A 27,648-nucleotide genomic window follows, 5' to 3' on the forward strand; every position below is an offset into this window, starting at 1 on the left:
ATTTTTGCTTTGAAGGCGTGACGTCATTCAAGTTATATAAGACGTATGTTCGCGTAGAATTCTATTAATGCTTAAGTTTATAATGACTGATGAAGATGCTCAAAGAGTCTATGCCAAAAAACTTGCTGCTGATAGAGAAAGTCAGAAAAGAAAGCGTGCCGAGGAACTACCAGAGCAACGCGAAAGCAGACTTGCTGCTAAAAGAGAAAGTGAAAAAAGAAGGTGTGCCGAGGAACTACTAGAGCAACGCAGAAGCAGACTTGCTGCTAAAAGAGAAAGTGAAAAAAGAAGGCGTGCCGAGGAATCAAAAGACCAGCCGGGAAACAGGCTTGAGGCTGATAGAGAAAGAAAGAACAGAAAGCATGCCGAGGAACTACCAGAGCAACGCAGAAGCAGACTTGCTGCTAAAAGAGAAAGTGAAAAAAGAAGGCGTGCCGAGGAACTACTAGAGCAACGCAGAAGCAGACTTGCTGCTAAAAGAGAAAGTGAAAAAAGAAGGCGTGCCGAGGAATCAAAAGACCAGCAGGGAAACAGGCTTGCTGCTGATAGAGAAAGTAAGAAAAGAAAGCGTGCCGAGGAATCAGAGCAATCTGAAAGTTATCGCCTGGCATTCAGGTACAACCCAGTCGATGATTATAGCTTGAGTAGATGTGTTCAAATCGGGACAATGTCTAAAATTTGTCCCTATTGCAAGGCCTTGAAATTCAATGGTGAAACAATGGGAATGTGTTGCGCCTCAGGAAAAGTTAAACTTCCTCTATTGGCTGCACCACCAGAGCCATTGAAGACTTTCCTTACTGGAACTACGTCAGAATCTAAGCTTTTTTTTGTCAAAAATCAGAAAATACAACTCATTTTTCCAAATGACGTCGTTTGGAGCCCAAATCGAAAATCCAGATCAATTTATGTCTACTTTCAAAGTAAAAGGGCAAATTTATCATAAAGCAGGGTCCCTTCTACCATTCTCAGGCGAGAATCATAAATTTTTACAATTGTACTTCATCAGTGATAGAAATTCTGAATTAAATGCACGTTGCGAAATTTCTCCCAACGTTGAAAGGACAATCGTTTCCCAATTGCAACATCTTTTCCACGAAAATAATAAGATAGTGCGTCTGTTCAAAACAGCCATCGATTTGATGCCTACTGATACTCATAAAATTGTTATTTCCGCTGACAAAACGCCTCCTGACCAACATGTGCGTAGATACAATGCTCCGACTATCGACGAAGTAGCAATCGTTATGGTCGGTGATCAGTTTTTACCTCGAGATATTATTCTACATAAGCGAAACGCTCAGTTGTTAAGAATTGCTGAAACTCATCGATGCTACGATGCCCTACAATATCCTATCATTTTTTGGGATGGAGCCGACGGCTATCACTTTAATATTAAATTGATGAATCCAGCCACTAACAAAGAAATGAATAAGAAATGCAGTGCAATGCATTATTATTCCTATAGACTAATGATTCGGCAGGATGAAGAAAATTATATTTTAAAATGCCATATTATTGTAAAAAATATGATACATGGACCTTGCGGTGCACTGAACGAAAATTCACCATGCATGGCCAAAGGAAGGTGCACAAAGCAATATCCTCGACTTTTAGTACCCAAAACAATTACTGGCAATGATGGTTACCCACAATATAGAAGAAGATCTACTGAAGATGGCGGTAAAACAGCAATAATAAAGAAGCGTAACGGTACCACCATCGAAGTAGATAACCAGTGGGTTGTTCCATATTCCCCTTTATTATCAAAAACATTTAATGCACACATAAACGTTGAATACTGTAACTCCGTAAAGGCAATCAAATACATATGTAAATACGTCAACAAAGGCAGTGACATGGCAGTTTTTGCCTTGCAGTCCGAAATCAAAGATTTCGATGAAATCGTAGAATATCAGGCTGGAAGATACATAAGCAGTAATGAAGCTGTTTGGCGAATTCTTTCATTTCCGATACATGAACGTAGTCCAGCTGTTGTTCACTTAGCGGTACATTTACAGAATGGTCAACGTGTTTATTTCACGGAAACCAACGTGCAACAAAGAGTCCTGAATCCACCGGATACAACATTAACAGCTTTTTTTTCACTTTGCAAAAATGATTCTTTTGCGAAAAAACTGCTGTATACTGAAGTGCCTTCGTATTACACGTGGAATACTAAAAATAAAGTATTTGAACGTCGAAAACAGGGTAAGTCAGTCGACGGCCAACCTACCATCTTCAAAGATACCACGATAGGAAGACTCTACACCGTTCACCCCAATCAACATGAATGCTTCTTTCTACGCCTGCTTTTGGTGAATGTACCCGGTCCGACATCCTTTGAGTATTTGAGGACTGTAAATGGTACTATACATGACACTTACCGTAGTGCATGCCAAGCTCTGAATTTATTGGAGAATGACCAACACTGGGATAACTGCATCAATGACGCGTGCGAAACGTCAACCCCAAGTCAAATTCGTGCATTGTTTGGCATCATTTTAACAACTTGCTCTCCATCAGCTCCTACAGATTTATGGGAAAAATATAAGTCAAAAATGTCCGAAGATATACTTCATCGAAAACAGTTAGAGACGTCAGACATGACTTTTGATTTTACACCAGAAATTTATAACTACACTTTAGTTGTTATAGAAGATTTTTGCATAAGTATGGCAAACAAACCTCTTCAGGGTTTGGGAATGCCTTCACCTAACCGTATCGCTGCTGTTTCGACATGTGTAGAATTGGATCGTGAACAAAGTTACAGTACGAGTGATCTATTGTCGTATGTACAAAATAACATTTCCAAGTTAACGTCGGAACAAAAAGACATTTATGATACGATAATGCATTGTGTCGATAACAACGTTGGAGAAATTTTCTTTTTGGATGCGCCAGGAGGTACTGGTAAAACGTTTGTGATAAAACTGATTCTGGCATCAATTCGATCTAAAAATGATATAGCGTTGGCAATTGCGTCGTCCGGAATAGCCGCAACATTGCTGCCTGGTGGAAGAACTGCTCATTCCGCTTTGAAATTGCCTCTGAACTTGCATTCTACAGAAACTCCCACGTGCAATATTTCCAAATCATCTGGGATGGGTAAAGTATTGCAGCAATGCAAACTTATTATTTGGGATGAGTGCACAATGGCACACAAAAAATCGCTCGAGGCTCTGGATCAATGCTTGAAAGATTTGCGAGGGAAGTCGAAACCCTTTGGCAGCACCTTAATATTGCTTGCGGGAGATTTCAGGCAAACATTACCTATAATACCTAGATCAACTCCTGCAGACGAAATGAATGCTTGCCTGAAAAATTCTAATTTATGGGCACACGTAAAAACATTAAAATTAACTACAAATATGCGTGTCCGATTGCAAAACGATGACTCTGGTCAAACATTTTCAGATCAATTGCTGGCAATGGGAAACGGAAAGCTCCCAGTAGACTCAATTTCAGGACGTATACAACTACCTGCTGATTTCTGTAATTTAGTGACGTCCAAAAATGAATTGATTGAAAAAGTATTTCCGAATATTCTAAAAAATTATAAAAATAATAAATGGCTAAGTGAAAGAGCGATTCTCGCACCCAAAAATATAGACGTCCACGAAATCAACAATATTGTTTTGACCAAGATTCAAGACCAGGCAGTCCTTTACAAGTCAGTCGACACAGTTTTTGAACCAAATGAAGCGGTTAATTATCCATCTGAATTTTTAAATTCCATAGATCTTTCAGGGTTTCCACCACACGTGCTACAACTAAAAATAGGCGTACCAATAATATTGTTACGTAACATAAACCCACCAAAGCTTTGCAATGGCACTCGACTTGCCGTAAAAAAAACAATGGAAAACCTAATAGAGGCCACAATCCTGACAGGGCCTTTTGAGGATGAGGCTGTTCTTATTCCTCGCATTCCCATGATTCCAACAGATCTGCCTTTTCAATTTAAAAGATTGCAATTCCCAATTCGATTAGCATTTGCAATCACCATTAACAAAGCTCAAGGTCAATCATTAGAAAAATGTGGTATTGATCTTAATACTGATTGTTTTTCCCATGGACAATTGTACGTTGCATGTTCGAGGGTCGGTAAACCTGACAATCTATTTATATGCAGCGAGAATTGGACAGCGAAGAATGTTGTATATTCGCATGTTTTACGCAGTTAATTTGTATTTCGGAACCAAATGAAGCGGTTAATTATCCATCTGAATTTTTTAATTCAATAGATCCTTCAGGGTGTCCACCACACCTGCTACAACTAAAAATAGGCGTACCAATAATACTTTTAAGAAATATCAACCCACCAAAGCTTTGCAATGGCACGCGACTTGCCGTAAAAAAAAACAATGGAAAACCTAATAGATGCCACAATCTTGACAGGGCCTTATGAGGGTGAGGCTGTTCTTATTCCTCGCATTCCCATGATTCCAACGGATCTGCTTTTTCAATTTAAAAGATTGCAATTCCCAATTCAATTAGCATTTGCAACCACCATCAACAAAGCTCAAGGGCAATCACTAGAAAAATGCGGTATAGATCTTAATACAGATTGCTTTACCAATGTACAATTGTATGTTGCATCTTTGAGGGTCGGTAAACCTGACAATCTATTTATACGCACAGACAATGGGACAGCGAAGACTGTTGTATATTCACAAGTTTTACGTAGTTAATTTGTATTGTATCTATCTATCTATCTATCTATATAAAAACGAGTTGTGTGTATGCATGTTTGTTTGTTTGTAAAAAGAGCGTTTGCATATGTAGTCATTATTAGTACATACAGCTTTGTATATGGACAGACAATGGGAAAGCCAAGAATGTTGTATATTAGCAATTTTTACGTAGTTTGAAACACATATATAAATCTATCTATATTCACAGGTGGGACACAGGGACACAACTACAATGGCGCGTAACTAATATGGCGCGTAACTAATATGGCGCGTAACGACTTACGCGCGCGGGGGGGCTTGGGGGGGGCACGAAGCGCCCCCACCAACTAGGTGTTGGGGTGGCGCGAAGCGCCACCCCAACAGCTAGTAGTATTATATAATTATATATTCTTTATTTGTTTTGTTATTATATTTCTCATAATAAATATACGATATTCTTACGTAATATTGTATTTTATTTTGTAGCCCATTAAATGGATTATAGTATCAGTCGAGTATTTATGAAATTTGATTTTTAGATAAATTAACACGATGCAACAATTTGTTGTTTTTTTTTAACGGGGCGCACCAATTTTTTGTTTAAAGGGGGGCACCGGTACAAAAAGGTTGGAAACCATTGACTTAATGTATTGATAAGTGATCAGCTGGAAAAGAAAATCGATGGATTAAGAACGAGAGGAACAAAACCTGCTATGTAAAAAAAACTGAAAAAAAAACAACAGTGTTTTGTATAATGTTCATCTTAACCTGTAAAAAAAACCTCAAAAAGGCGGAGCATAAATTAAAATAAAAGTAATAGTCGAAACTATTTTTAGTAGTTTTGAAAAATTCGACTACATTTTTGGATTTCAAAACACGAAAATTTTTGACTAAACAAGATAATTTTACACTCTTGTAAGAATATCTGGATCTCCATCTTTCAAAGAATATCTGGTAAAAGAAAACCTGTTAAAAGAATAACCTGATTTAATCAGGTAGTTTTGGGCATCATACCATGGCTAATTGTAGATAAAGCTAAGACAGATAGTCCGAGTGAGTACGAGGCAAATCTGGCATAAGCTCTTTTTAGGATTGTATAAAAATGATGTCATTTCATTTGTTGACAGATGAGTCTATCTATCATCCGTCCATAAGTCATTCCTAGTGCAGAACTAAAATAGATAGTCATAGAGCTAAGGGATGAATGACAGGACTGATTTTGGGTTGACGCGCGACGAACTATGTCCACTGACCTTGAAATTATTCTAGGTTATTCCCTTGTTTTTTTTTTTTAAGAAAAAGAACTTACAGCGCTTTCTTCTGAAGTATCATCTGAGTTTCAGGATAATCTTTGATTGCTTCATACAAGTCTTTCTTGTGTAGCACAAAAATATTAGAAAAGCCTTTCGAAATTACATCTGCAGTTCTTCTGTTTGCACCACCGATTGCGAGTAGTGAGACTTCTCCAAAAACACTGCCTTCACCAAGAGTGACCAGCACAGTATGTCCATCTGGACCTCCCATAACTTCCAGATTTCCTGATTGAACAATATACATCTCGCGTCCAACCTCGCCCTAAAAAATCTAGTATTGTGAAGCTAAATATTTTAGCATTTTGAACATACAAGATTTGTTTTTATACTTTTACATACTTTTGTACAGAATTTACGGTTTGATCAAATGAACAATTTTATTACTTTTTTAATACTTACATAGTTTTTGTATACAATTTAAGGTTTGATCAAAATTGACAAGTATGACATAATTGTGATTTTAGTCTCTCGCTTGATCATATGACCTGAAAACTCGTTTAGCATATATTATTAATTAGATTTTCTTACGTATATTTTATTTTCCTTGAAAACACATTCAGTAAGAACAAAATACATATTAACTTTAAAATGCCCTTCATTAATCCAGATAACAATTTATGCAACGATTTTGAAGATTCTTGGAAGATTTGATCGATTGGTAGATTCTTTTGTATGGGGGTTATGGTGTTTTATCTTTTGTTTAGTTTGGTATTTAAACTTAGCCTACTAGTCACGGTCTAATGTGCAGTTGCCATTCTATGGATATTTTGTTAGCTATTTTTCCTTGATGCTGGGTAATCATATACTGGCACGATGCTGGGTAATTTCCATTAATTTCCATTAAGCTGCAATTAAGCTTCTTAAGCTGGAATAAGCATTAATCTATATAAACACTAAGCTGCTCAAATGGATCTCCATTTTAAGTTCTGTTATTTACTTGTTCTGACTTTCGTCACCCCTTAAACACTTGTTATTTAGCAAAAAATATAAATGACGACAAAAAAAAGGTTAGTGTGGGCCTTAGCCCTCTTTTTTTGCTATTGTTTCTTACCTTTCCCTTTTTCGGCACTAATGTTATATAAATTAAAAAAAGAGGGGCTAATTCTTATTTGTATCTATACTTGCTCTGGGGCTCAGTTTTTGCTTGCTGACTATTAGACAACTTTATGAATCAGTATAACTGAAAATTATAAGAATAGATTAGTGCCACTCTGCATAATCCTTTGATATATAAAAAGACATTAGCTAGGCCTCTAAATGATCGCCAATTTAATTCTCTGTAAACACTAATAAATAGGATAAAACAAAGGGTAAATATATAGCTGACAATATAATTTAGCTAGGATGAAAGTGAATACATCATTTGATGTCTTCTTTTATCCTCTTTCACAATGCAATAATCGCTTCTGGGTTAAGTTAAGTTTCAAGTCCTTAATGGGGCCCTAAAAAGCAAAACAATTCATAGCATCTAAAAGTCAAAAAACAAACTCCTAAAAATGTTTAGTGAGAAAAAATCACCATTGATAGCTGATTCAGGAATAGCAAATTTTTATTTTCATTAGTCCTCATAGTATAATGTAATTTTTTCAACACATTTTTTGAAATTTTCAAAAATAGCCTGAAACTTCTCAAAAATGATGTCTAGCAACACTGACATTACTTTGAGGGATTACTGTCTTCTTTTTTTTTTAAATCGGCATATTTCTTTTCACAATAACAGTTAGCTATTAAGACCAATGAGAATAATAATCAAATCACCATTCCTGACTCGGCTACAAATGTCAATTCTCTGTCACTATGCCGGTTTTTTTTTTGTAAATACATTTTCAACCTTTAGGTTAGTACAGACTGTTTTGAGCACTTTTAGCTCTTCAGGGGCTTGAACTATATTTTCTCCCAGAAGAAATCATTGAGATATGAAAGAGCAAAAAAAAATCATTTGGTGCATTGACTTTCATGATAGCTAAATTCACGATGTCAATAACAAATTTACCAAATAAAATGTAGCCATTACATAATAACACAGGAAAAAGGCCTAAGTTAACATAGGGCTTAGCCCTTTCGCTGTAATTATTTTCAATAATTGTTTTTATATAAATTTGGCACAGAAAATAAACCGTGAAAATCAGTTCCAAATAATTGCAACTTCGTTTACTATTATCGACTCCTCTTTTGTAATTCTAAGTCCTAGATAGTTTAAATTGCCATGATTGGCTGATTGTGTCTTCAAATATATCATGTCCACTCCCGACAGGCTTCAGAATTTAGACCCTCAACCTTTTTAAGGTTTACGGGACATTAAAACCAACTTACTTAAGCTTACGAAATAAATAAAAGACAATAAAATTAAAATAAAAAAATACACAAGCAACCTTACCTTTTTACAAATGTAATCCCCAGGAAGGAACAGAACTGGTTTAAGTTTCAAAACCAATTCACGCAAGATGGCAGGATCACAATCGCGAAAAAGCTGAACTTTTGCAAGTGTATGAACATGTACATCAAGTGCGACGTCTCTCCGCATTTTAATCGGTAGAAACTTCAGTGATACCCCTTCATCTAAAAAATACAATGAATCTAAACAAAAAACTATAAAATATCTTTTTCCCTTTGAATTGATTCAGAATTAATTCAAGTTGGATAGAATACATGTGCATTTGTATGCCTGTTGACCAATATTGGCAATAAAAGCAATATTGGCAATGCTTGTCAGAGTATGACAGAAAAATTAATGCTGACAAACACAATTTCGAACAAGATACATTTATATACAAAAAGCATGAATTGAGAAAAACGAGCAAAATAGAAGTGACCGCAAGAAAAAATTGCTAATGCCCAAGGACTTCATTATCCAAATTCTCCTAGTAGTAGCTATTCCAATAATATTTTTTAATATGAAAACAATATTTTCAAATAGTTCATGGTAACGACCCGGCTCAATAGTAACCATACTCTAAAAAATGGAATTTTGATACCAACAGATACATCAAAAGAATTAGAATTTTATGCTAATTTTAAACATCAAGTTTATTCCTACCCATCAAAAGTTACGAGCCTGAGAAAATTTGCCTTATTTTCAAAAAAGAGAAAAAAAAATAAAATCATAGAATCTTAATAAAAAACACACCATCAGATTCAGCGTACCAGAGAATCCTACTATAGGCCTAGAGGTTTCAAGCTCCTATCTGCAAAAATGTAGAATTTTGTGTTTTTTGCCACAAGAAAGATCACGGATGCGTTTTTTTTTTCAGGGTTGATTGTATCTACCCAGTGGTCGTGGACTGTCTCGAGAGAGCTCATTCAAAGAGAAATTAAAAGTTCTAGTGCCCTTTTTAAGTAACCAAAAAAATGGAGGGCAACTAGGGCCCCTTCCACGCTCATTTTTTCCCAAAGTCACCGGATCAAAATTTTGAGATATAGCCATTTTGTTCAACATAGTCGAAAAATCTAATAACTATGTCTTTGAGGACGACTTAATCCCCCCACACTCCCCGTGGGAAGGGCTGCAAGTTATGAACTTTACCCATTGGTTACATACAGTATTGGTTATTGGTATACAGATTGTCTGTATTGGCTAATACAGACATTTTCAGAGGGAATTTCTCAGGGGGAAAGTTTTTTCAACTGAAATTAAGGAGCAACATTAAAACTTAAAAAGAACAGAAATTATTAGGTATATAAGGGGGTTCACCCCCTCGTCAATATATTCCTCTTTACGCTAAAGTCAGAATTTTGCTAAATAATGGCCGATATAAACAATAATTTATTCGTGTTGTTTTCCGACCAATCTTAGTGTTAAATATTATCTTAAACAGCTTCTTAATTATAATTTTTGTATGATAATAAACCAAAGATATTGTATATTTTCGGCTTATGGCTGTTATTAAATAAAAAAAAACAAGTTTTTTCAAACTAAAAGTAAGGAACAACATTAAAACTTAAAATGAACAGAAATTATTACCTATATGAAAGGTCGCCCCCTTCTCAGTACCTCACTCTTTACGGTAATGTTTGACTCTTTGTTCCAATTATTTTGCGAATGACTCCTGACACACAAGGACCGTTTAATTAGAATAATTAGCTTTTAACAAATTCTCCAAAATTTTAGCGTAAAGAGTGAGGTACTGAGGAGGGGGCAACTCTCTCATATAAAAACCAAAAGAAAAATCTGAGAAAATTGCGATTCAAACAGTTCGTGGTAACGAACTGTAAATAAGGAGCGACCCTGCTCAATGGTAACCTAAACTCTAAAAAACGGCTTTAAAAAAAGGGATTTTGATAGCAATATGTATATGTTAAAAGAACTGGCTTTTAATGCTGATTTCAAACATATCAATTTCATTACGTTTATGTCTTACCCATCGAAGGTTATGAGTCAGAGAAAATTTTCCTGACTTCCGAAAAAAGGGAAAAACACCCCCTAAAAATCAAATGATCTTAACGAAAATCACACCATCAGATTCAGCGTATCAGAGAACCCTACTATGTAGGTTTCAAGCTCATATCTGGAAAATGTGAAACTTCGTATTTTTTGCCAGAAGAAAGATCACGGATGCGTGTTTGCTTGTTCTTTTTTTTCCAGGGGTGACTAAATCAACCCAGTGGTCCGAAAATATCTGAAGAGGGCTTAGTCAAACGGAATTTAAAAGTTCTAGTGCTCGTTTTAAGTGACCCAAATTTCGAGGGCAACTAGGCCACCTCCTTCGCCACTTTTTTTTCCAAAAACGTCCTATCAAAATTTTGAGATAGCCATTTTGTTCATCATAGTTGAAAGGCCCAATAACTATGCCTTTAATTATAAGATGACCCCCCACTGCCCCGGGGAAAGGTGTTCAAATTATAAAAAATGCCTGTTCTTAAAGCATAGTATTTGGGATGCATGCATTTATTTTCGGATGGGGGGAGATATTTTCTGCTGGGGGTTTTTCAGCAGGGAAATTTTCCATGGGGAATGAAGTTTCCAGGGAGTGAAATTATCAGGGAAAATTATACACTGCAGGAATTTGCCACAATTCCTAGATAAAATTATTTTGATATGTCTTGCTTTCTCTTTTCCGTCTCAATATTACGCGCGGAGTGGTTAAGAGTAAAAGTACGGGGTAAATTTTCTCCGGGATTGAATTGTCTAGAGGATATTTCCATGGTGAGGGGGTTTCTCCGTGGAGGTGGGGTCAGATTTCATGGTATTATTTAAAAAACGATTAGAAATTAAATAAAAAAACAAGTTCTTTCTACTGAAAATAAGGAGCGACATTAAAACTTAAAACGAACAAAAATTATTCTGTATATGAAAGGGGCTGTCCCCTCCTCAACGCCTCGCTGGCAATTATCTCAGAAATAAGGAAAAGTCAGACATGAACTTTAGTTGTAATAAGGACGGTATATTTCTCAATGTAAAAAAAACGTCAAGACTTACCCAGTGATTTTTGTTGTTCCCTGAATCTTACATTTTCTTACTTTAGAAGTAATTGCCAGAAGCTGTTTTCTAAGCTATTCATAAAGGGAGGATCAGCAGGGTAATGGAGATCAGGAGAATTGAAGTATGATCAAACAGCAAACAATACAAATAAACAATGCAAACAATACAATCAGCAAACAATACTTGGCAATTATTTCAGAAATTAGAAAGTTGTAACAAGGTTTAGTTGTTACAACAATTAAACCCTCAATCAAACCTTTATTATTAAAACAACTAAACTTGAATCACACTTTAGTTGTAACAATTACAACTACTACTAATAATAATAACTCACTGTAGCTCCAAGCCGCCTGAGGCCGACACTACTACGCACGCTCATCCTCCAACCTAATCCGTTCAAGGCCTCCCTCTTTACACCCTCCCAGGAAGTTCTTATTTCCTATAAAGATGGGAAGTTCCCATCTTTATTTATGACATCCTCCCAACCCAGACGAGGACGACCTACTTTCCGTGTAGCCTCAGACGGTTGGCCAAAAAGGACAATCTTCGGCAATGTTCGGCTTAGTTGTAACAAGGACGATATATTTCTCACTGTAAAGAAACTTTAAGACTTACCCAGTGATTTTTGTTGTTCCCAGTTGAAAGTGAACCATAGTTTTACCTTATCTTGAAGTGCTGGTGGTAGACGAATTCTATGCATGTGCAAGGCTACTCTGTCTAGCTGATCCCGGTACTGTCTTTCATTCCTTTCTTTTGCTGTGATTATATCTCTTATCTAGCAAGAGACATTAGATTCATTAAATAATGCTTCACTGCGCCGACATCCTAGCATTAACTAATTGGCAACAAGACTAATTGGCAACATTGGCAACATATCTAATTGGCAACAAGACTTTCAAAAATCCTCTAATAGTAAAGACCCGTCCAAGCTCTTTTCAACAAATTATTTTGTCTTGTTTTTCAATCCCAGTATTTACCTCCATTACAGTTTTGTGCTTTTAATAAATAATAATCTTTTTTTAAGAACAATTTATTGTGTTATATTTTTTTTATAAAACACCTTATTTACTGCCTCTGTTCTTTCCTTTACTTAAGCCTCTGGGTTTCTTCACAACTGTAGATACTAGATACCAGGTGTATTCTTATCACTGAACCCATAGAACAACAAAAAACACATCTACCCATACACGAGTTTATCTCACTATAGGTAATTAATTTAATAGCTTTTTGAATTTTTTATCGAGCATTAAAGAACTTGAACTACATTAATTTTAAAAACACTTTAGAACTTTCCCATAGACTTAATTTCAACAATGAATGGAAAAGCTTTTACAAAGCTCTTTAATATTTCTTGTTCAAAACTTTTGGTTCAAGATTCAAACCCTTGAAGAACTATGAACCAGGGGATTATATTAAATCCTCCAAGATAGATTATACAACTTTAACTAACATTAAATTTTACTTTCGAATTGCATAACCAAGGGCATTAACCTGCGTACTAGATTAACGTTAGTAAGCTGGGACTCATAATTTTGAATTTAATTGAATCCTTCTTAATTCAAGCTTAAGTAAAGACTTTCAGGTTTTTTCCACGACAGGATAGACCTAATATTTTCAATGTTTTGTTTTCGATCCCCCTCCCCCATCAAACCTGTCACTTATATCTGTGCCCTGTACTGCTTCAATACTCGTTTATTAAAATAATTATCTTTTCATCAAAGAACTAATTAAATAAAAAAGAAATATTCCACCTATTATTCGAAAAAGGATAAATTCAGGTCTGGAATGCCTATAATAAAAATAAAACCTGGCATATAAACAAAATTTTGCATAAAACAGTTTATAATCACATACATAGCAAGAGAAAAGGGAGGCTATGGGCTTACCCTTGCCGAAAATGACAAAATTCTCACGATTAAATGTCTACTACTTAAATGTCAAGCTGGAAATTTTCTAAACTGAATTGTGTATTTAGTACAATTTCTGTTACAAACTGTTACAACTATATAAGGAGTTACAAAGGAATTTTTAAAGGCTCTAAAAAATAGGTTTTAGAATACTGTTGAATTTTGGACAATTTGAGAATAAAATAATGAGTACCATAGAATTTTCTAAAATTAATAAAATTTACCTGGCCAATAAGAGCAGCGCAAGCAAAAACACCAATGATCCAATTGAATATCATGAAGGTATATTCTTTATCATTTTCTGGCGGTGGATTCTTGCCAATTTTAGTTGCTGTTTTCAGCGCAAAATAAAAACATCTGAGGTACCTAGACAAGAAAAGAGGAAAAGGGAATAACATATTGTTTGCTCAAGACAAATGGCATATCAGAATGTAACTGTCAAGATCTGACGAAGAAACAATCATTAACAGAAGAAGGAAAAACGGGAAGTCAAGGTACAAAAATAATTTCATTAAATATAGACAAATAAAAAGTATTCTTTCATTACACTATTGTTCTTTCTTCTAACTACTGGCCGAAAATTCCTTTAAAACGACGTTGGAGTGACTTTCGAAGACCATTTTGATGTACTGAGTGCATCCTCACTGGTGATCTTCAAACAGTCCTTGTAACACTTCCAGCCATGTCTCCGGAGAACACTCCCCCCCCCTCTCACTCTACGACCCAATATCTCTCTTTAAATTTTGCCAATTGTTCTTCTTTTGTTCTCATCGTATTTGTTTCCATTAGGATTCTGCAATAAACTCTTCGTTTGGCTAGTGATACGTCAGTTAGTAGGTACGAATATTAGATCCAATCACCTGGAACACAAAAATAAACATAAACAAAACTTCTTGAATTTACATAATAATCATTCCATTTCACCTTCCTTCTTTTCTTCATCACATCTAATGCTGGCTTTTGTAGATGCTCAAATTTAACCTTGTCGGAGTTTTCACCTGACAGCCAGAATGGGTGATAGTCCCGGCTCTCCCGTAGTTGTTTTCTTCCATATGAGCGGGATCTGATGGTTCCACTTCTGTTGCGCCTTGCCTTGGTAGCATAGGCTCTGTCGGACGGGGGTAAGCAATTTCACGGAAATCCGTGTGCTGATCAAGTGCGTTCTCTGAGGGCAGAATGCTTCTTGATCTGGTGGGATCCTCGGCAGGTTTGGAGCTTAGAGTTTGACAGTTTGCACCTTCATTCGGCAACTCACTGTCGGAACGTGTCCCGGTTTAATGTGTACCCTGTTGCAGCGGAATATCCCTCCTTCTTCGAGACAAAAATAGTATGAGCGAGGGTTGTCATCGGCCTTGCAAATTACTGCTTTCTTTCAGGGTTCATGGTCCATTAACTGGACCCACACTTTCTGACCAATCTTCAGCGGTTCCATGTTTCTTGCATGCCGGTCATAGTATTTGCTTTTGGCCTCTTGCACCATCTTTCTCTGTTTAAACTATTTTAAACGGACCATTCCGGGTTGCAAAGCTTGTGTGATATTAAATAGAAACGATCTCAGCTGGCGTCCTATCCTTATCTGAGTGGGGGAACATCCATCGATAGGTGTGTATTTCGATACTCGAATAGTGCCAGGTATGGATCGTTCTTGCCCTCATTCACTTTCATTAGTAGTCTTTTCACTATTTGCACAGCCTTTTCGCTCATTCCGTTTGATTGGAGATAGTTCTGGCTCGAGGTTGAATGGTTGATTGCCAAGTCGACCATGAACTAATCTAATTCCTTTGCCCTAAACTGGGGTCTGTTGTCGGTTATGAGTCACTCGGGTATCCTTTGTCGGACGAAATGAAATTTCAGCTTGTTAATAACTTGCCGTAAGGTGTAGTTGGTCAGGCGATCTAACTCAAAGAATCGACTCATGTAGTCAAGTACCTTGGAGGTACTTTTTGTATGGACTTCCCTACGATTGTTTCGAGAGGTTTGTGGTCCATGGTGATACAGATCTTTCTCCCGAATAAATACTGGTGGAATCTTTTGCAAGCGAAAGTTATTGCAAGCATTTCTTTTTCCATTTGCGGGTAGCGCTGCTCTATTTCGCTTAGAGAACGCGACGAAAACGTAACAGTTGCTCCATTCGGTATCAGTTGTGTACTTAGGCAATGCTGGGAGGTATCTGTAGTCACCTCGATTTCTTTAGCTTCTGGATCAAAATATAAATGTTTTGACAGACTGAATCCTGAATCGCTCTTTTTGCCTCTTCGTGACTAGGATTCCACTAAAATTTCTGCTGTTTGGAAAGGTCTCGAAGTGGCTGATTCAACGTAGCCAGGTTGGGAATGTATCTCGATAGGTAGTTATGCATTCCTAGTAATGTGTGTACCTCTCCTTGGCTTCGTGGAGCAGACATGTTTTCTAACAGTTTGTTTTTTTTTGAATCAGGGGCGATACCACAACTTCTCAATCTGTGTCCAAAGTAGGTTATGGAGGTAGCGTCAAATACGTATTTTTATCGATTAAACCGTACTCCATTGTCTCATTCGGCTTGAAGTACTGCCCTCGGTTTTACATCATGTTTAGCGTCGTTACGGCCATTGCCTGCTATGCCATATACAATCAGGGATATCTAGTTCCGCAAAGACCTCCTGCATCCTGCGATGGTATTCGTCTTGTATTGAAATCAATCCAAAAGGGTATCCCTTCCATTTGTACCGGCCATGCATGGTGTTGAATGTTGTCAACCCTGAGGAGGGTTCGTCCAATACCATCGACCAGTATCCGTTTCGAGCATCCATCTTGAAGAATTTCTTGGCGCCTTTGCACTTTGCTCCTACTTCGTCAAATAAGGGTATAAGGCATTACGGCCTCTCAATTGCTCTGTTTAAGTCAACAGGGTCCAAACAGATCCTAAGCGACATCATCTGCCTTTTTAACTAGGACCACTGAATTCACCCATTGTGTTGGCTTGGTCACTTTTTCTATGACCCCAAGTGACTCCAGCCTGTCCAGCTCCTCTTTGAAATTTGCTTGCAAAGTAAACGAAACTCACTTTGGTGGCTGTACCGTAGGCGTCACATCCTCTTTGAGATGAGTTTTACAGGTTCCGGGCAATGTTCCTATGCCCTCAAATACCTCACAGAATTCGTCTAAAAGACTTTGGACTCTTTGTCTGATAAGGGATGGATTGTTGACACTGGGGAAAAATTTTATTAGGTACAGTCGGCCGCTGGACTGGCGACTGAGGATAGGTGCTTTATCGGTACATACCACATGGAAGGTATATGAGTCTGAGGGTTTTGGTTCTTGTATTGAACTTTTAGATTTGCTGTCCCCTGTACCTTCAACTGTTCTCCAATGTGGCTAGTAAGCACATCAGCAGTTGGCAACAGTGCTGACTTTCTTACCAATCTATTAAAGTCTTTGGATGGCAAAATTTTTGCCTCAGCACCATAAGTCTTATCAGCACATAAGGCTTTTCCACCTTCTCTTCATTGGAGATGGACTCGATAATGAATTCCATCTCTTCTTCTGCCATACTTCTTGTTTCAAGCTCGTGTGCTGCTTTGCTCTTACACATTTTGGCAAAATGGTTCATCTTCCTGCACTTGATGCACTGCTTCCCTTTAGATGGGCACTTGTGATTTCTAGAGTACGAACCACCACAGAAATGGCATGCTGGGGAATTTCTCTGTCTCTGAACCACTTCTACTTCTTGTTTGATTGGAGCCTGCATATTTTCTTTTACCATCAGTGCTTGGGTCTCTTGAACAGTTTCTATCGCATGGCTGCACTCAATTGCTTTAGCCAAAGGAAGTGTTGCTCTCTCGCTGAGGAACCGTTTACGGATTTTTGCATTTTTGACTCCAAAGCCGAATCGATCTTTAACTATCTGGCCTTCCAGAGTGTCAAATTCACTTTCCTTTGCGAATAATTTTAACTTGGTGATGTACCACTCAATGGTCTCTCCTTCACCTTGGTTTCGTTAGTGAGAGATATATCTGGCAAAAATAGGGTTTGTACTTGGCTGGATATAGTTCTCAAATTTATCCAAATATATCTTTGGCTTGTTTTGTTCTATGTCAGTAAAGGTCCATGTGCAGAACACATCCTGTCCTTTTTCTCCAGTCCAGATTAGTATATATGCACATTTAACTGCATCTGATTTGCCACTTTTAGGACCCGAGAACATAAGCTCATAGTGCCTTCTGAATTTCCTCCATTCTGATTTGAGATTGGGGCTTGACCGATTGATTGATGGGGCTTGTGTGCTATCCATGCTGATTTCTGAACCAAACTCTTCGTTTGGTTAGTGATACGTCAGTTAGTAGGTACATATATTGGATCCAATCACCTGGAACATAACAATAAACATAAACAAAATTTCTTGAATAAATGTAATAATCATTCCATTTCAGATTCTGCTTCGCAAAGACGAGCGTGTTGAAATATCATGCCTGTGAAACAATGGGAAGTATAGCCAGGGAGCTTCATGTGATGTCATTTGATGCTGAAAGAAAGTTCTTCTGCTTAACCAAATCGACACCTGACTTGACTGTTTAAAATAGCGTTCCATCAGCTGATGTGAAGGACGCAACGAAAGAAATGGTGATTGAACACATCCGAAGTGCCTGCAACTTCAGTCTTTATCGGCCATAGCTCCCAACTGATTGTAGTATAGATGGGACTGTTGCAACAGAAACTCCGATTTAGCTTGAGTTGAGATCTCTTACCTGGTCAATACTTTCAGAGAAATACAGTCCCCATGCCTTTGCTATGACAGCGAAGATTCCTCTCATTGTTCTACCAGTTGTATGGCAAAGGTTTGTTTACCAGAGATTCCGTTAGAAGAAATATAGTTTGAAGAGACCAGTCGTAACTGGGAAAAGTAGAAAATTGAAAATTTTGCATCTCTCGTTATCACTAATGTTTGTCAATATATCATTATCTCTGAAGTTTATTACCAGAACATATAAGAGTTGGGTCTTCAGCAATTTAACATGAAAAGATAGAAAGTAAACGCTAATAGCACCACTGGTGGCCTAGTGTGTGGTGACTTCATTAAAAACGTACAAAGCATAAAACATTGACTTTTTGATAAAATTAATATACAATGGCTTACGGCTTGAAATTTGTAATGGATTCACTGATATAAGTTGGAATCCATCTGTAAGTTGGAAATACTCGGCAATTTCTTCTTTTCTTTTTTAAGAGTTATCTAAAGTCAAAATTCAGTCTGCGCAAAGTGGCTTTAATGGAGCCTCTTTAGCTCTATGTTAGCCTTGCACAATCTTGGGAAGTTGCCAAACCCAATTGACTTTAAGGTGATGAACTGAGGATACAGCTGGTGACACAATTCTGGTGACAAAATTTTGTGTTATTTAGTCTCAGTTTCATTCCAAAGCATAGTCTTGTGAAATACACATTAATAATAATAATAATTTATTTTTGACCCGCTACAAAAATCAAAGCGGAGTATCAATAAAAGAAACAAAACAAACACTGCACAAAACAGAAAAAAACAAGAAACTAAAGCAAACGAGTAAGGCCTCCGTGGGCGGGCAGATACTTATAAGTAGACTGGGGTATTTTGCCAGCAAGGTCTGTGAGCTTCGACCCAATATCCGGAAACTATAAATAGATATGAGGCTCCTATTCCTATACCATGGATGCAGATACAATAGAAAACGGGAAAACCGGAAATAATAAGAACGAATTGAACTGATATCTTTTTTATGAAAAATAGGGTAAATACCAGAAAGAAACAAAACCGAATGATCTGTAAAAACCGAATATAATTTAGCAAGAGACTTTCTATTGAATCTACCTCGGTTAGCAACAATTTTAGAGTAACTTAATTGGATTTTCTTCTTGCAATCAGCAACAGTGAGAGTCCGTAAGGATTTTAGAGTTTTACTAACGTTAATTCCCAGCCACCGAAATGAAGAAACCGACGGGATAGAAAAAGATCCATAGATTAGAGGAGTAGTGATATTGCTATTAAATGAAAGATATTCACACTTTCAAAGATTAAGAGAAAGTCCAATCGCATGAAGTTTAGATGCTACTGTTGAAACAGACAAAGGGAGCCCTTTTTTAGTCCTACTGATCAAAAGAATATCATCTGCATAGGCAAGATAAGAAATATTTACAGAATTAAGGATGCAAGTAGGTGGGATAGAGGAAAGGGCAGATGATATACAAAGTTTGAAAATAGAGGGGGAGAGGACAGCACCTTGCCGGACCCAACGTCGTATTGGAATTTTACTATCTGAAACACTCATATCCATTTTAATCCGCAAAAAGGAATTTGAATACCAATATCTAAGAAGAAAAATTACCAATATGTTGATACCGTGACTAAAAAGGGAAAAGATAGCTTGGGAATGCGTAACAGTGTCAAAGGCTTTGGAGAGATCCAAAGCACATAAATGTAACTCGAATCCCTTTTTAGTAGCCTCAGTAAGAACAGTAGTCAAAACTTGATGAACCTGCTGGCAACCTACCCCAGCTGAAAACCCAATCTGATTTTCACCAAAATATGCCGAAGAATTAACTGATGGGAGGAGAAGATACTCAAAAATTTTGCTTATATTGCAGGAAACCGTTATTGGCCTGAAAGATGCACACTCAGTCGGAATCTTTCCTCTTTTCAGGATCGGAGTAACTGTTCCGCACAAAAAACTTTCAGGCACAGCCGAGGTGCATAAGCATATTTGAAACAGAAGTTGTAAATGTTGGATTAGAGCTGGACAATCAACATTTAGGTGTTTGACACTTATACCATCACAATCAATAGAGCTAGACTTAAGCTTTTTTATAGCTTGTGCCCCCGAAACTAAATTAAATGGGAGGATCTGGTTCTGGCGGAGTGATATGGGAAGCGCAGAATTCCCATAAAGCTATTCAACATTGAAAAGCTATTCGAGTATTTTGACAGTTAGGCATAATGAAAATGAGGACTTAAATTAGATTTCGGCATGACCGTGTATGGCGTTTGAAAATAAAATCATTTGATTTGAGATTGGGATGCTAATATCTTATTTCTTACAGCAACTGTTGTAAGACTTTCAGCTTCCATAATGTAAAACAGAAAACATAAGGAAGAATTTTATTTCATCACCACAAAAAAAGTGGGTAAAATTGGGGGAGAGGTACTATAAAACAAGGATTTTCACCAGAGAATGTGTCATAATATAAGATAATGTTATAAAACAGAAACTTTTACGAAAAAGCTGATTATATTTCGCCACTTCTTTCTTTTTATCTATAATTATCAAACCGTTCGTGGTAACGAACTGTAAGTAAGGAGCGACCCGGCTCAATAGTAACCGAAACTGTAAAAAACTGAATTTTGATACCAACAGAAATATCAAAACAATTGGTGTTTTATGCTGATTTTAAATATATAAGTTTTATTAAGTTTAGTTTTACCCATCAAAAGTTATGGTCTGAGAAAATTTGCCTAATTTTCGAGAAAGGGGGAAAACACCCCTTAAAAGTCACAGAATCTTAATGAAATCACACCATCAGATTTGGCGTATCAGAGAACTCTACTATATAGGTTTCAAGCTCCTAAATGCAAAAAAGTGAAATTTTGTATTTTTTTCCAGAAGAAAGATCACAAATTTGTGTTTATTTGTTGTTGTTTTTTGTTTGTTTTTCCAGGGGTGATCATATCAACCCAGTGGTCCTAGGATATCGGGAGAGGGCACATTTGAACAGAAATTAAAAGTTCTAGAGCCCTTTTTTAATTAGAGTGCAACTAGGCCCCATCCCATGCGCATTTACCCCCAAAATTATCCCCCCCCATTCCGTGGGGAGAGGCCTGTAAGTTATAAAATTCGCTCATTGCTTACGTATAGTATTTTTTATTGGGAAGTATACAGACATTGGGGGGGGGGATGTGCTTAGGGTAGATTTCTATGAGGAGAATCGTACTAGGGGCGCAAAATTTCTGGTGGGTGAACATTCTAGGGAAAATGTTACAATAAGGGGTTTTTACAGAAAAACCATTCAAAACTCTTTTTAATTCTCTTATATTCTCTTTGTCAAATTTTTCATGTGGAGATATTCCGGGAGAATTATCTAGGAGTTTTTTTTTCCGCGTGTTTTGTTTTCTGGGAAATCAATTCCAAACAAGGGGGCATTTCTGGAGTGATCGAAAAACCGATTAGAGATTGAAGCCTTATTCAAACGAAAGGATGCTAAGGAGAATGTTTTAGACTGAAGCGTTCGCAAGCAATTTTAGAGGGAGGGAGGATTCTTAGCAAAGATAGAACTGTCTGGAGAGAATTGACAGGGAGGGGGATGCACTTTACGTTGGATGAAATTTCCACGGAGGAGTTTTTTGTGAGGGGGAGGGGTATATTTCATAGAGAGTGAGCCAGATTTACCGGCATCATTTGAAAAACAAACATAATTTATTCCAAATATGAAGGGTTGCCCTCCTCAATACTTTATTCTTTATGGTAAAGTTTGACCGTTTACTAAAGTTGAAACACGGGATCCATTTAATTAGAATAGGAAGCTTTTTTAAAAGTGCTAACAGCTTTAGCGTAAGGAGCAAGGTATTGAGGAGGGGGAAACCCTTCGTATAAGGAATAAATCTGCCAAAATTAATATTCAAATTTTGTTTTAATTTTTCATTTTCGGTGAGCCAAATTCGAACCTGCACTAGTTGAAAACCGTTCAGATATTAAAAAAAAAAAAAAAAGTTTTCTTAACTGATAGTAAGGAGTGATATTAAATAATAGATAATTGTTCTGTGTATGAAAGGGGCTGTCCCTTCCTCAACAAGGAACGAGGCATTGGGAGGGGACAGCCCCTTTCATATACGGAATAGTTTCAGTTTGTTTTAAGTTTTAATGTCGCTCCTTACATTCAGTTAAAAAAGCTTGTTTTTCTTATTTAACTTCTTATAAAGAAGATATTACATCAGATACAGTAGTTCAATTGCTGTTACGCTGCACAAAGTAAATTTTACACCAGAGTGAAAACATATATTTCTAATGCCCGGTCAACGGCACCCATGGAGGGGGAGTGGAACCAAAGGGATATATGCCCCCCTATATTTCTTGACCTTTCCCTAGATTTTGAAAAATACCAATTTTTTTCAGTTTTAACAGAAAAAGAATTGAAACAACAACAAAATTACCTCCTCCCAAAATTACAAAATTACTCCTCCTCCAAAAATTGTAATTGGTAATTACAAAATTACCAATTATTTTCATGAGTTGGCACCACTGTAACCAGTCACTTGTAAAAGAAAACATTATTTTTGCATTCAATATGAAACAAAAACAACATTAAAATATTTCCTTGAGTGAGAGAAGGCATAGCAGTGGCCCTAAATATGTGACAGTTGGACAAATGAAAATTTTCCCGTGAAATACGATGAAGAACCGGGCAATAACGTACAGTCGTGATGTCAGAAGTTCTCGTTTACGAATAATCGGGAAAATTACCAAGAGTATTCGTTCAAGTTATGGGAAGCTTGTCTCTCTGAAATTTAGCTTAATCAGGAAGATTCTTGCAAAGCTTTACGCAGCGGTTGATCTCCCTCGCCTGCTTTATGTATCTCCGCTATGGTACTGGTTCATGCAAACTGACAGACTAAAACTCCGATCTGTATACTGTAAATACCTCGCAAATACCAGTTTTGCTTCGATACCCGCTCTATGAGAGAAACACATTCTCAGAGATCATTCACAGATCTCAAAATTTGGTGGACCCAATTGCCGTTGTGCAATCTATTGAAACAAGTGCAGAAAAAAAGGCATTGGAAACATTGTTCGAGTTTTTGCCTGTAAATCTGACCTACGAGTGAGAATGAAAAATTTAATACTTAATTTTGTTCTTTGATGTTGAATGTTCTTGTTTTTCCTTTTCTTCTTTTGTATTACTCCGCTTTTCTCTTTTTTTGTATGATTGAGCAAAAATAAATTATTATTATTATTAATACCTTGTTAACAAAATAACATAGAGGAAAGGATATAGCCAGGTTAAAGAAAGTTAGGATCAAATCCAATCTTTATAAATCAAAAAAATATTACACAATGATTCCCATATATTTCCACTATCAGTGGAATTTTCACAAAACAATCATAAGGGTTTGAAATACTTACTGACTTTTATCACTCTGAAGGACAAAGCTAGTTGTGCCAACGCCCTCGCTTATTGAAAAGGCATAATATGCGCATGCGTTAACATGGATAAGAAAAACCATGTAAGCGACAGTTTTTCCAATTCGGACTAGAAAAGGTGATGCTAAAACTACATCGAGCCGAGCAAAGAGCTCCCAGTAACTTCCGATCTGTAAGAGACACTGATTTAAGCAAGCTTGATCATTACTTGCTTAGGAATATTGTATGTAAATAAAAATTAAAGCACATTTTATTAAGCAGTCAGAAAGGGTTGTGTGAAAGCAATTTAATTAAATAAAAAAAATGTGCGAAAACAATCAAATAAAAAGCCTTATCTAATTGTTAACTGTTTCATTGTGTAAAATGATTTTGTTCTTTTACGTATATTTTTTATTTGGATGAATTTGGACCATTTGTGAGCAGGGCCGTCTCCAGAATTTTTTTTTCAGGGGTATATTATAAAAGAATTTTGTTTTTTTGGGGGAGGGTACAAGAAAAACTTTGAGAAACGTATCAAAAATTTATTCATATTCATTTTTGTTACGTTTTTACGAGTCAGACAAACATATCAGTTGGGAGGGTAGTTCAAAGCCCCCACCTACCCCCCCCCCCTATGGATAAGGAATTGTTTGTGAGTAAATTTAGAGGAAGGAAATTTAAAATAAATACAGTAGAGGGATACAACTTACACTATTGCGCACATTTTGATGAAGCTACAAAGGAATCAACTCGGTTAACAGAAGCAGAAACATAATTGTCCATTTTTTGTGGACAGCATATATCTTTAGGAACGACAGGCAGATCCGGTCAAAACGATAAATTCGGTTAAAGTGATAAAAGACTTGAAAACCTAATTGACCCCATACAACATACCACTTTCCTTGTCAAGCTGATCCCACGCCCTTCTCCCTTTCTCTCACTCTCTTTTGTCTCTCTGCTTCTTTTTCTTTTCTCTCTCTTCTCTCCCTCTCTTCTTCCAATATCTAAGAGAAGCTACCAATCTCTAACATCTAAATTTTAAGAGACACTCATTTAAGCAAGCTTAATCATTAATCGCTTAGACATATTGTGGGTTTATAAAATTTAAAACATCTTTTTTTATCAGCTAGAAAGGGTTCTGTGAAACGATTTAATTATAGGATTAAAATGAAAAATCTTATGCAACTGCTAGTGTATTATGTTTGTTTTTCAACCATTAATTGTGCAACGTTTATTATTAATTTCTGACCACTAAATTTTTGAATGTTATATTTACTAATTTGTTTTGATTTTTATGGGCTATTTTTATGTTTGATAGATTTCTGTTTGATTAATTTTTAACGTATGTCTTGCTGTCTTGTTTGTTTCTGTTTTGTTTTCTTTTACTTTGACGTGAGAAGCGAATTCGGGTCTATTATTGGTATTGATATCCTTCTGTAAATAGATGTTTTCTTGTCTTACGGATATTTAACGTCAATAGAGAGATAATTGGAGTAAACGAAAAGGGTCTTTATTGAATTTTTGTAGTTCTGTTTCTGTCGTGGAAGGACGGCAGAATGCACCAGAACGGCAGAGAACGGCACCCTACAGAACGGCACCATGCAAAACAGTAGGGAATATGTTTGATAATGCTAATTTGTTGAAGAACACCCACAAATAAAATCTTTTCAGTTTTAACTGCTCAAACTTAAGGATTAATTGATGAGGTAAGAGTTTTTTAGTTTTGGAACTTAAAGATGTTGGTACCATTGAGAGGTACCGCCTCCTAGGTGCCAAAGGGAGGCGGGTTTAAATTTTCAAACACAAAAAAATAAAGTGTAACTGATATACTTACTGAGTATTTCAAGCTGAATACTTATTTACAAATAAATAATGACAGGTTGGCTGCAATAGCTCAAAAGGTCTAATATAAAAAAAATACAAATTTTATTTCACAAATTATTTGAAAACTAAAAGAAAGTATGCAACAAATCCTACAGAACTGGAAACGTTGGAAGGCCCCCTGCGTATGCGCTTGATTGTTGTCAGAATTTTTTCTAGGAAGAGGGAGACTTGAGCCATTCAAAAAGGAGCAAAGGCCACAAAAATATCTTTTTTCTTAATTCTAGACAGAAAGACACTTTTTGAGTTTTTTTTTTTTTTAGTATAACGAAACAGAGTTCGATTTTTCTCCTTTTTGTTAAATCCAACAACAAAATTTTTTATGGAAAATGTAGTTTTATTCTGTTAGAGATGTGATCTTTTATTCGTTGATAGAGGCCACTAGTTTGGATAAGAAAGGGTTATTCAGGCATCCAACATGTAAAAAAAGCTATTTTGACATCAAAAGTGCCATCTTTTAATGATTTCTGCAGGTAAGAAAAGAGAATTTTACGTATAAAGATACAACAGACGCTTACCCATTAGACGCAACACAAAAACACAACAGACGCTTCTAACACATTGAAACCAAATAAAACCGAAGAATTTGGAACAGATCAAAGGATGGAGCTTACTTATTTGGACGGTTAGGCTTCAAATCTAACCAATCAACTAACCACTAACCATCTAACCACTAAAACAATGAAACTAAATGAGATCGAAGAATTTGGAACAGGTCAAAGGATAGAGCTTGCTTATTCGGACGGACAGGCTTCAAATCTAACCCGGCATTCAATGAACTTGTTGCATTTTTTTTTAGTGATCAACTGACCATTTATAACTACTGAATTACATTCAATAGCGCTTATTGAAACTTATTAAATTAATTATCCGCTTTTTACGCATCAGGGCTTGATTAGTAGCATTTTTCTTTTCTAAATAGAAAACTACTGGTGTATTTATATATCATCATAAAAACAACAAAGCTACAAGGTATTTAACTCTGACGATTTTTTTCGTTTCAACTGTAATTTCTGTTACAATAGAAACTTTATGTCCGTGTACGGTGCGTGTAATTTTCATTTTACTCACGTAGAATCAATTTTACGGTCCAAACGGCGTTCAGTAGAGTAAAATAATCATTACTTTTCAATAAGTAATGCAATTAATTACAATATTGAACGCAGGGTAGATTTCATAAGCAATTTAACATAATGCCTCTTGAATTACAGCATGCCAAAAATTGGACTTTGGCAAACCAACAGGAATTAAACGAGACAGAAAATCATCATATGCTATGGGAAGAGATTATTGAGAAATATGTCAAGGAGGTAGGAGGCTTTGGCCTCAGATGGCTTAGGCTTAGTTTTGAGATAAATTGCTAACAGTAGTGGTAACAAATATAGTGTATTCACTAGGATTTGAGGCTGGCTTCTTGGCAGCCGTTGGCAGCCATTAAAACCAAAAATTACATATTACAACCGTAATTTGTAATACGCAATTACGACCAAAAATTGGTACCTCTTATAAAAAAAACAAAAACAATAAGTTCCCACCTAAAAAAAAGAAAACAAGAAATAATGACCTTTTTTATTTTGCTGTAAAGGAAATAGTGACAAATCACTAGGGTTGGCAACCCTAGTGGTTCATCTACCAATTGGAAACTGGAGTATCCCAAGTGGAATAGGGTATTGGTGCCAACTGTGGCACCCACTGGAATGATATTTTGCTTATTCTAATGTTAAATATTATGAAAAAAAATCAATAGTCTTTATAGCCGTCTGAAATTCCAAAAGTTCTATGACCCTACATGTAACCACTTTAGCATAAGCGTATTATTGCAAAACACTATTATTTTTAATATAAATTAGATGTAGTTTTTCTTAAGTACCTAACTTTGGCAACTAACAATGTCACGAATATAAGATCAATACTATTATTCATGAATTAAACTTTCAACAATACTTAATTAGTTTGAATTTCACGGTCAGTGAAAGCAATGAGCTTCAAAAGGTCAATTTCTATATCTGTAAGTTATTCGTATTTAGCCTCTAAAAATACCTCTAGTATTGAAACCTGAAACAATAGTCTTCCCATGTCATCATCTCATTGTGTTTGACTGTATCTTGGAAGGTAACAAAGAAACATTATTTTATTTCTTTTATTCCATTTCTTTGTTTCATTTCTTTCACTTTATTTCTTTAATTCTATATCATTCTTGACTCGACTTTTATTTTATTCTTTTATTTCACCTTTAATTTTCTTCTTTCATTTCATTTATTTTATTTTATTTTATTTCATTCTGGCCTCACCTTTTATTTTCTTATTTTGTTTCATTTCTTTCATTCCATTTTATTTAAT

The 27,648-nt window shown here is 36.2% G+C and overlaps 1 protein-coding gene across 1 annotated transcript in view; it reads right to left on the reverse strand.

Annotated features, from left to right (window-relative positions):
• LOC136034558 (cyclic nucleotide-gated channel beta-1-like) overlaps positions 1-27,648 on the reverse strand; it is a 74,758-nt gene that overhangs the window by 16,494 nt on the left and 30,616 nt on the right. Inside the window, exons 7-11 of the mRNA XM_065715798.1 lie at positions 23,431-23,618; positions 13,537-13,678; positions 12,021-12,180; positions 8,364-8,545; positions 5,983-6,248 (exon numbers count right to left, since the gene is read on the reverse strand). Of these exons, the coding sequence (XP_065571870.1) occupies positions 5,983-6,248; positions 8,364-8,545; positions 12,021-12,180; positions 13,537-13,678; positions 23,431-23,618 (938 nt within the window). The remainder of the gene's footprint in view (positions 1-5,982; positions 6,249-8,363; positions 8,546-12,020; positions 12,181-13,536; positions 13,679-23,430; positions 23,619-27,648) is intronic.

The sequence above is a fragment of the Artemia franciscana genome, chromosome 13, assembly GCF_032884065.1.
Source record: "Artemia franciscana chromosome 13, ASM3288406v1, whole genome shotgun sequence".
Taxonomy (NCBI): Eukaryota; Metazoa; Arthropoda; class Branchiopoda; order Anostraca; family Artemiidae; genus Artemia; species Artemia franciscana.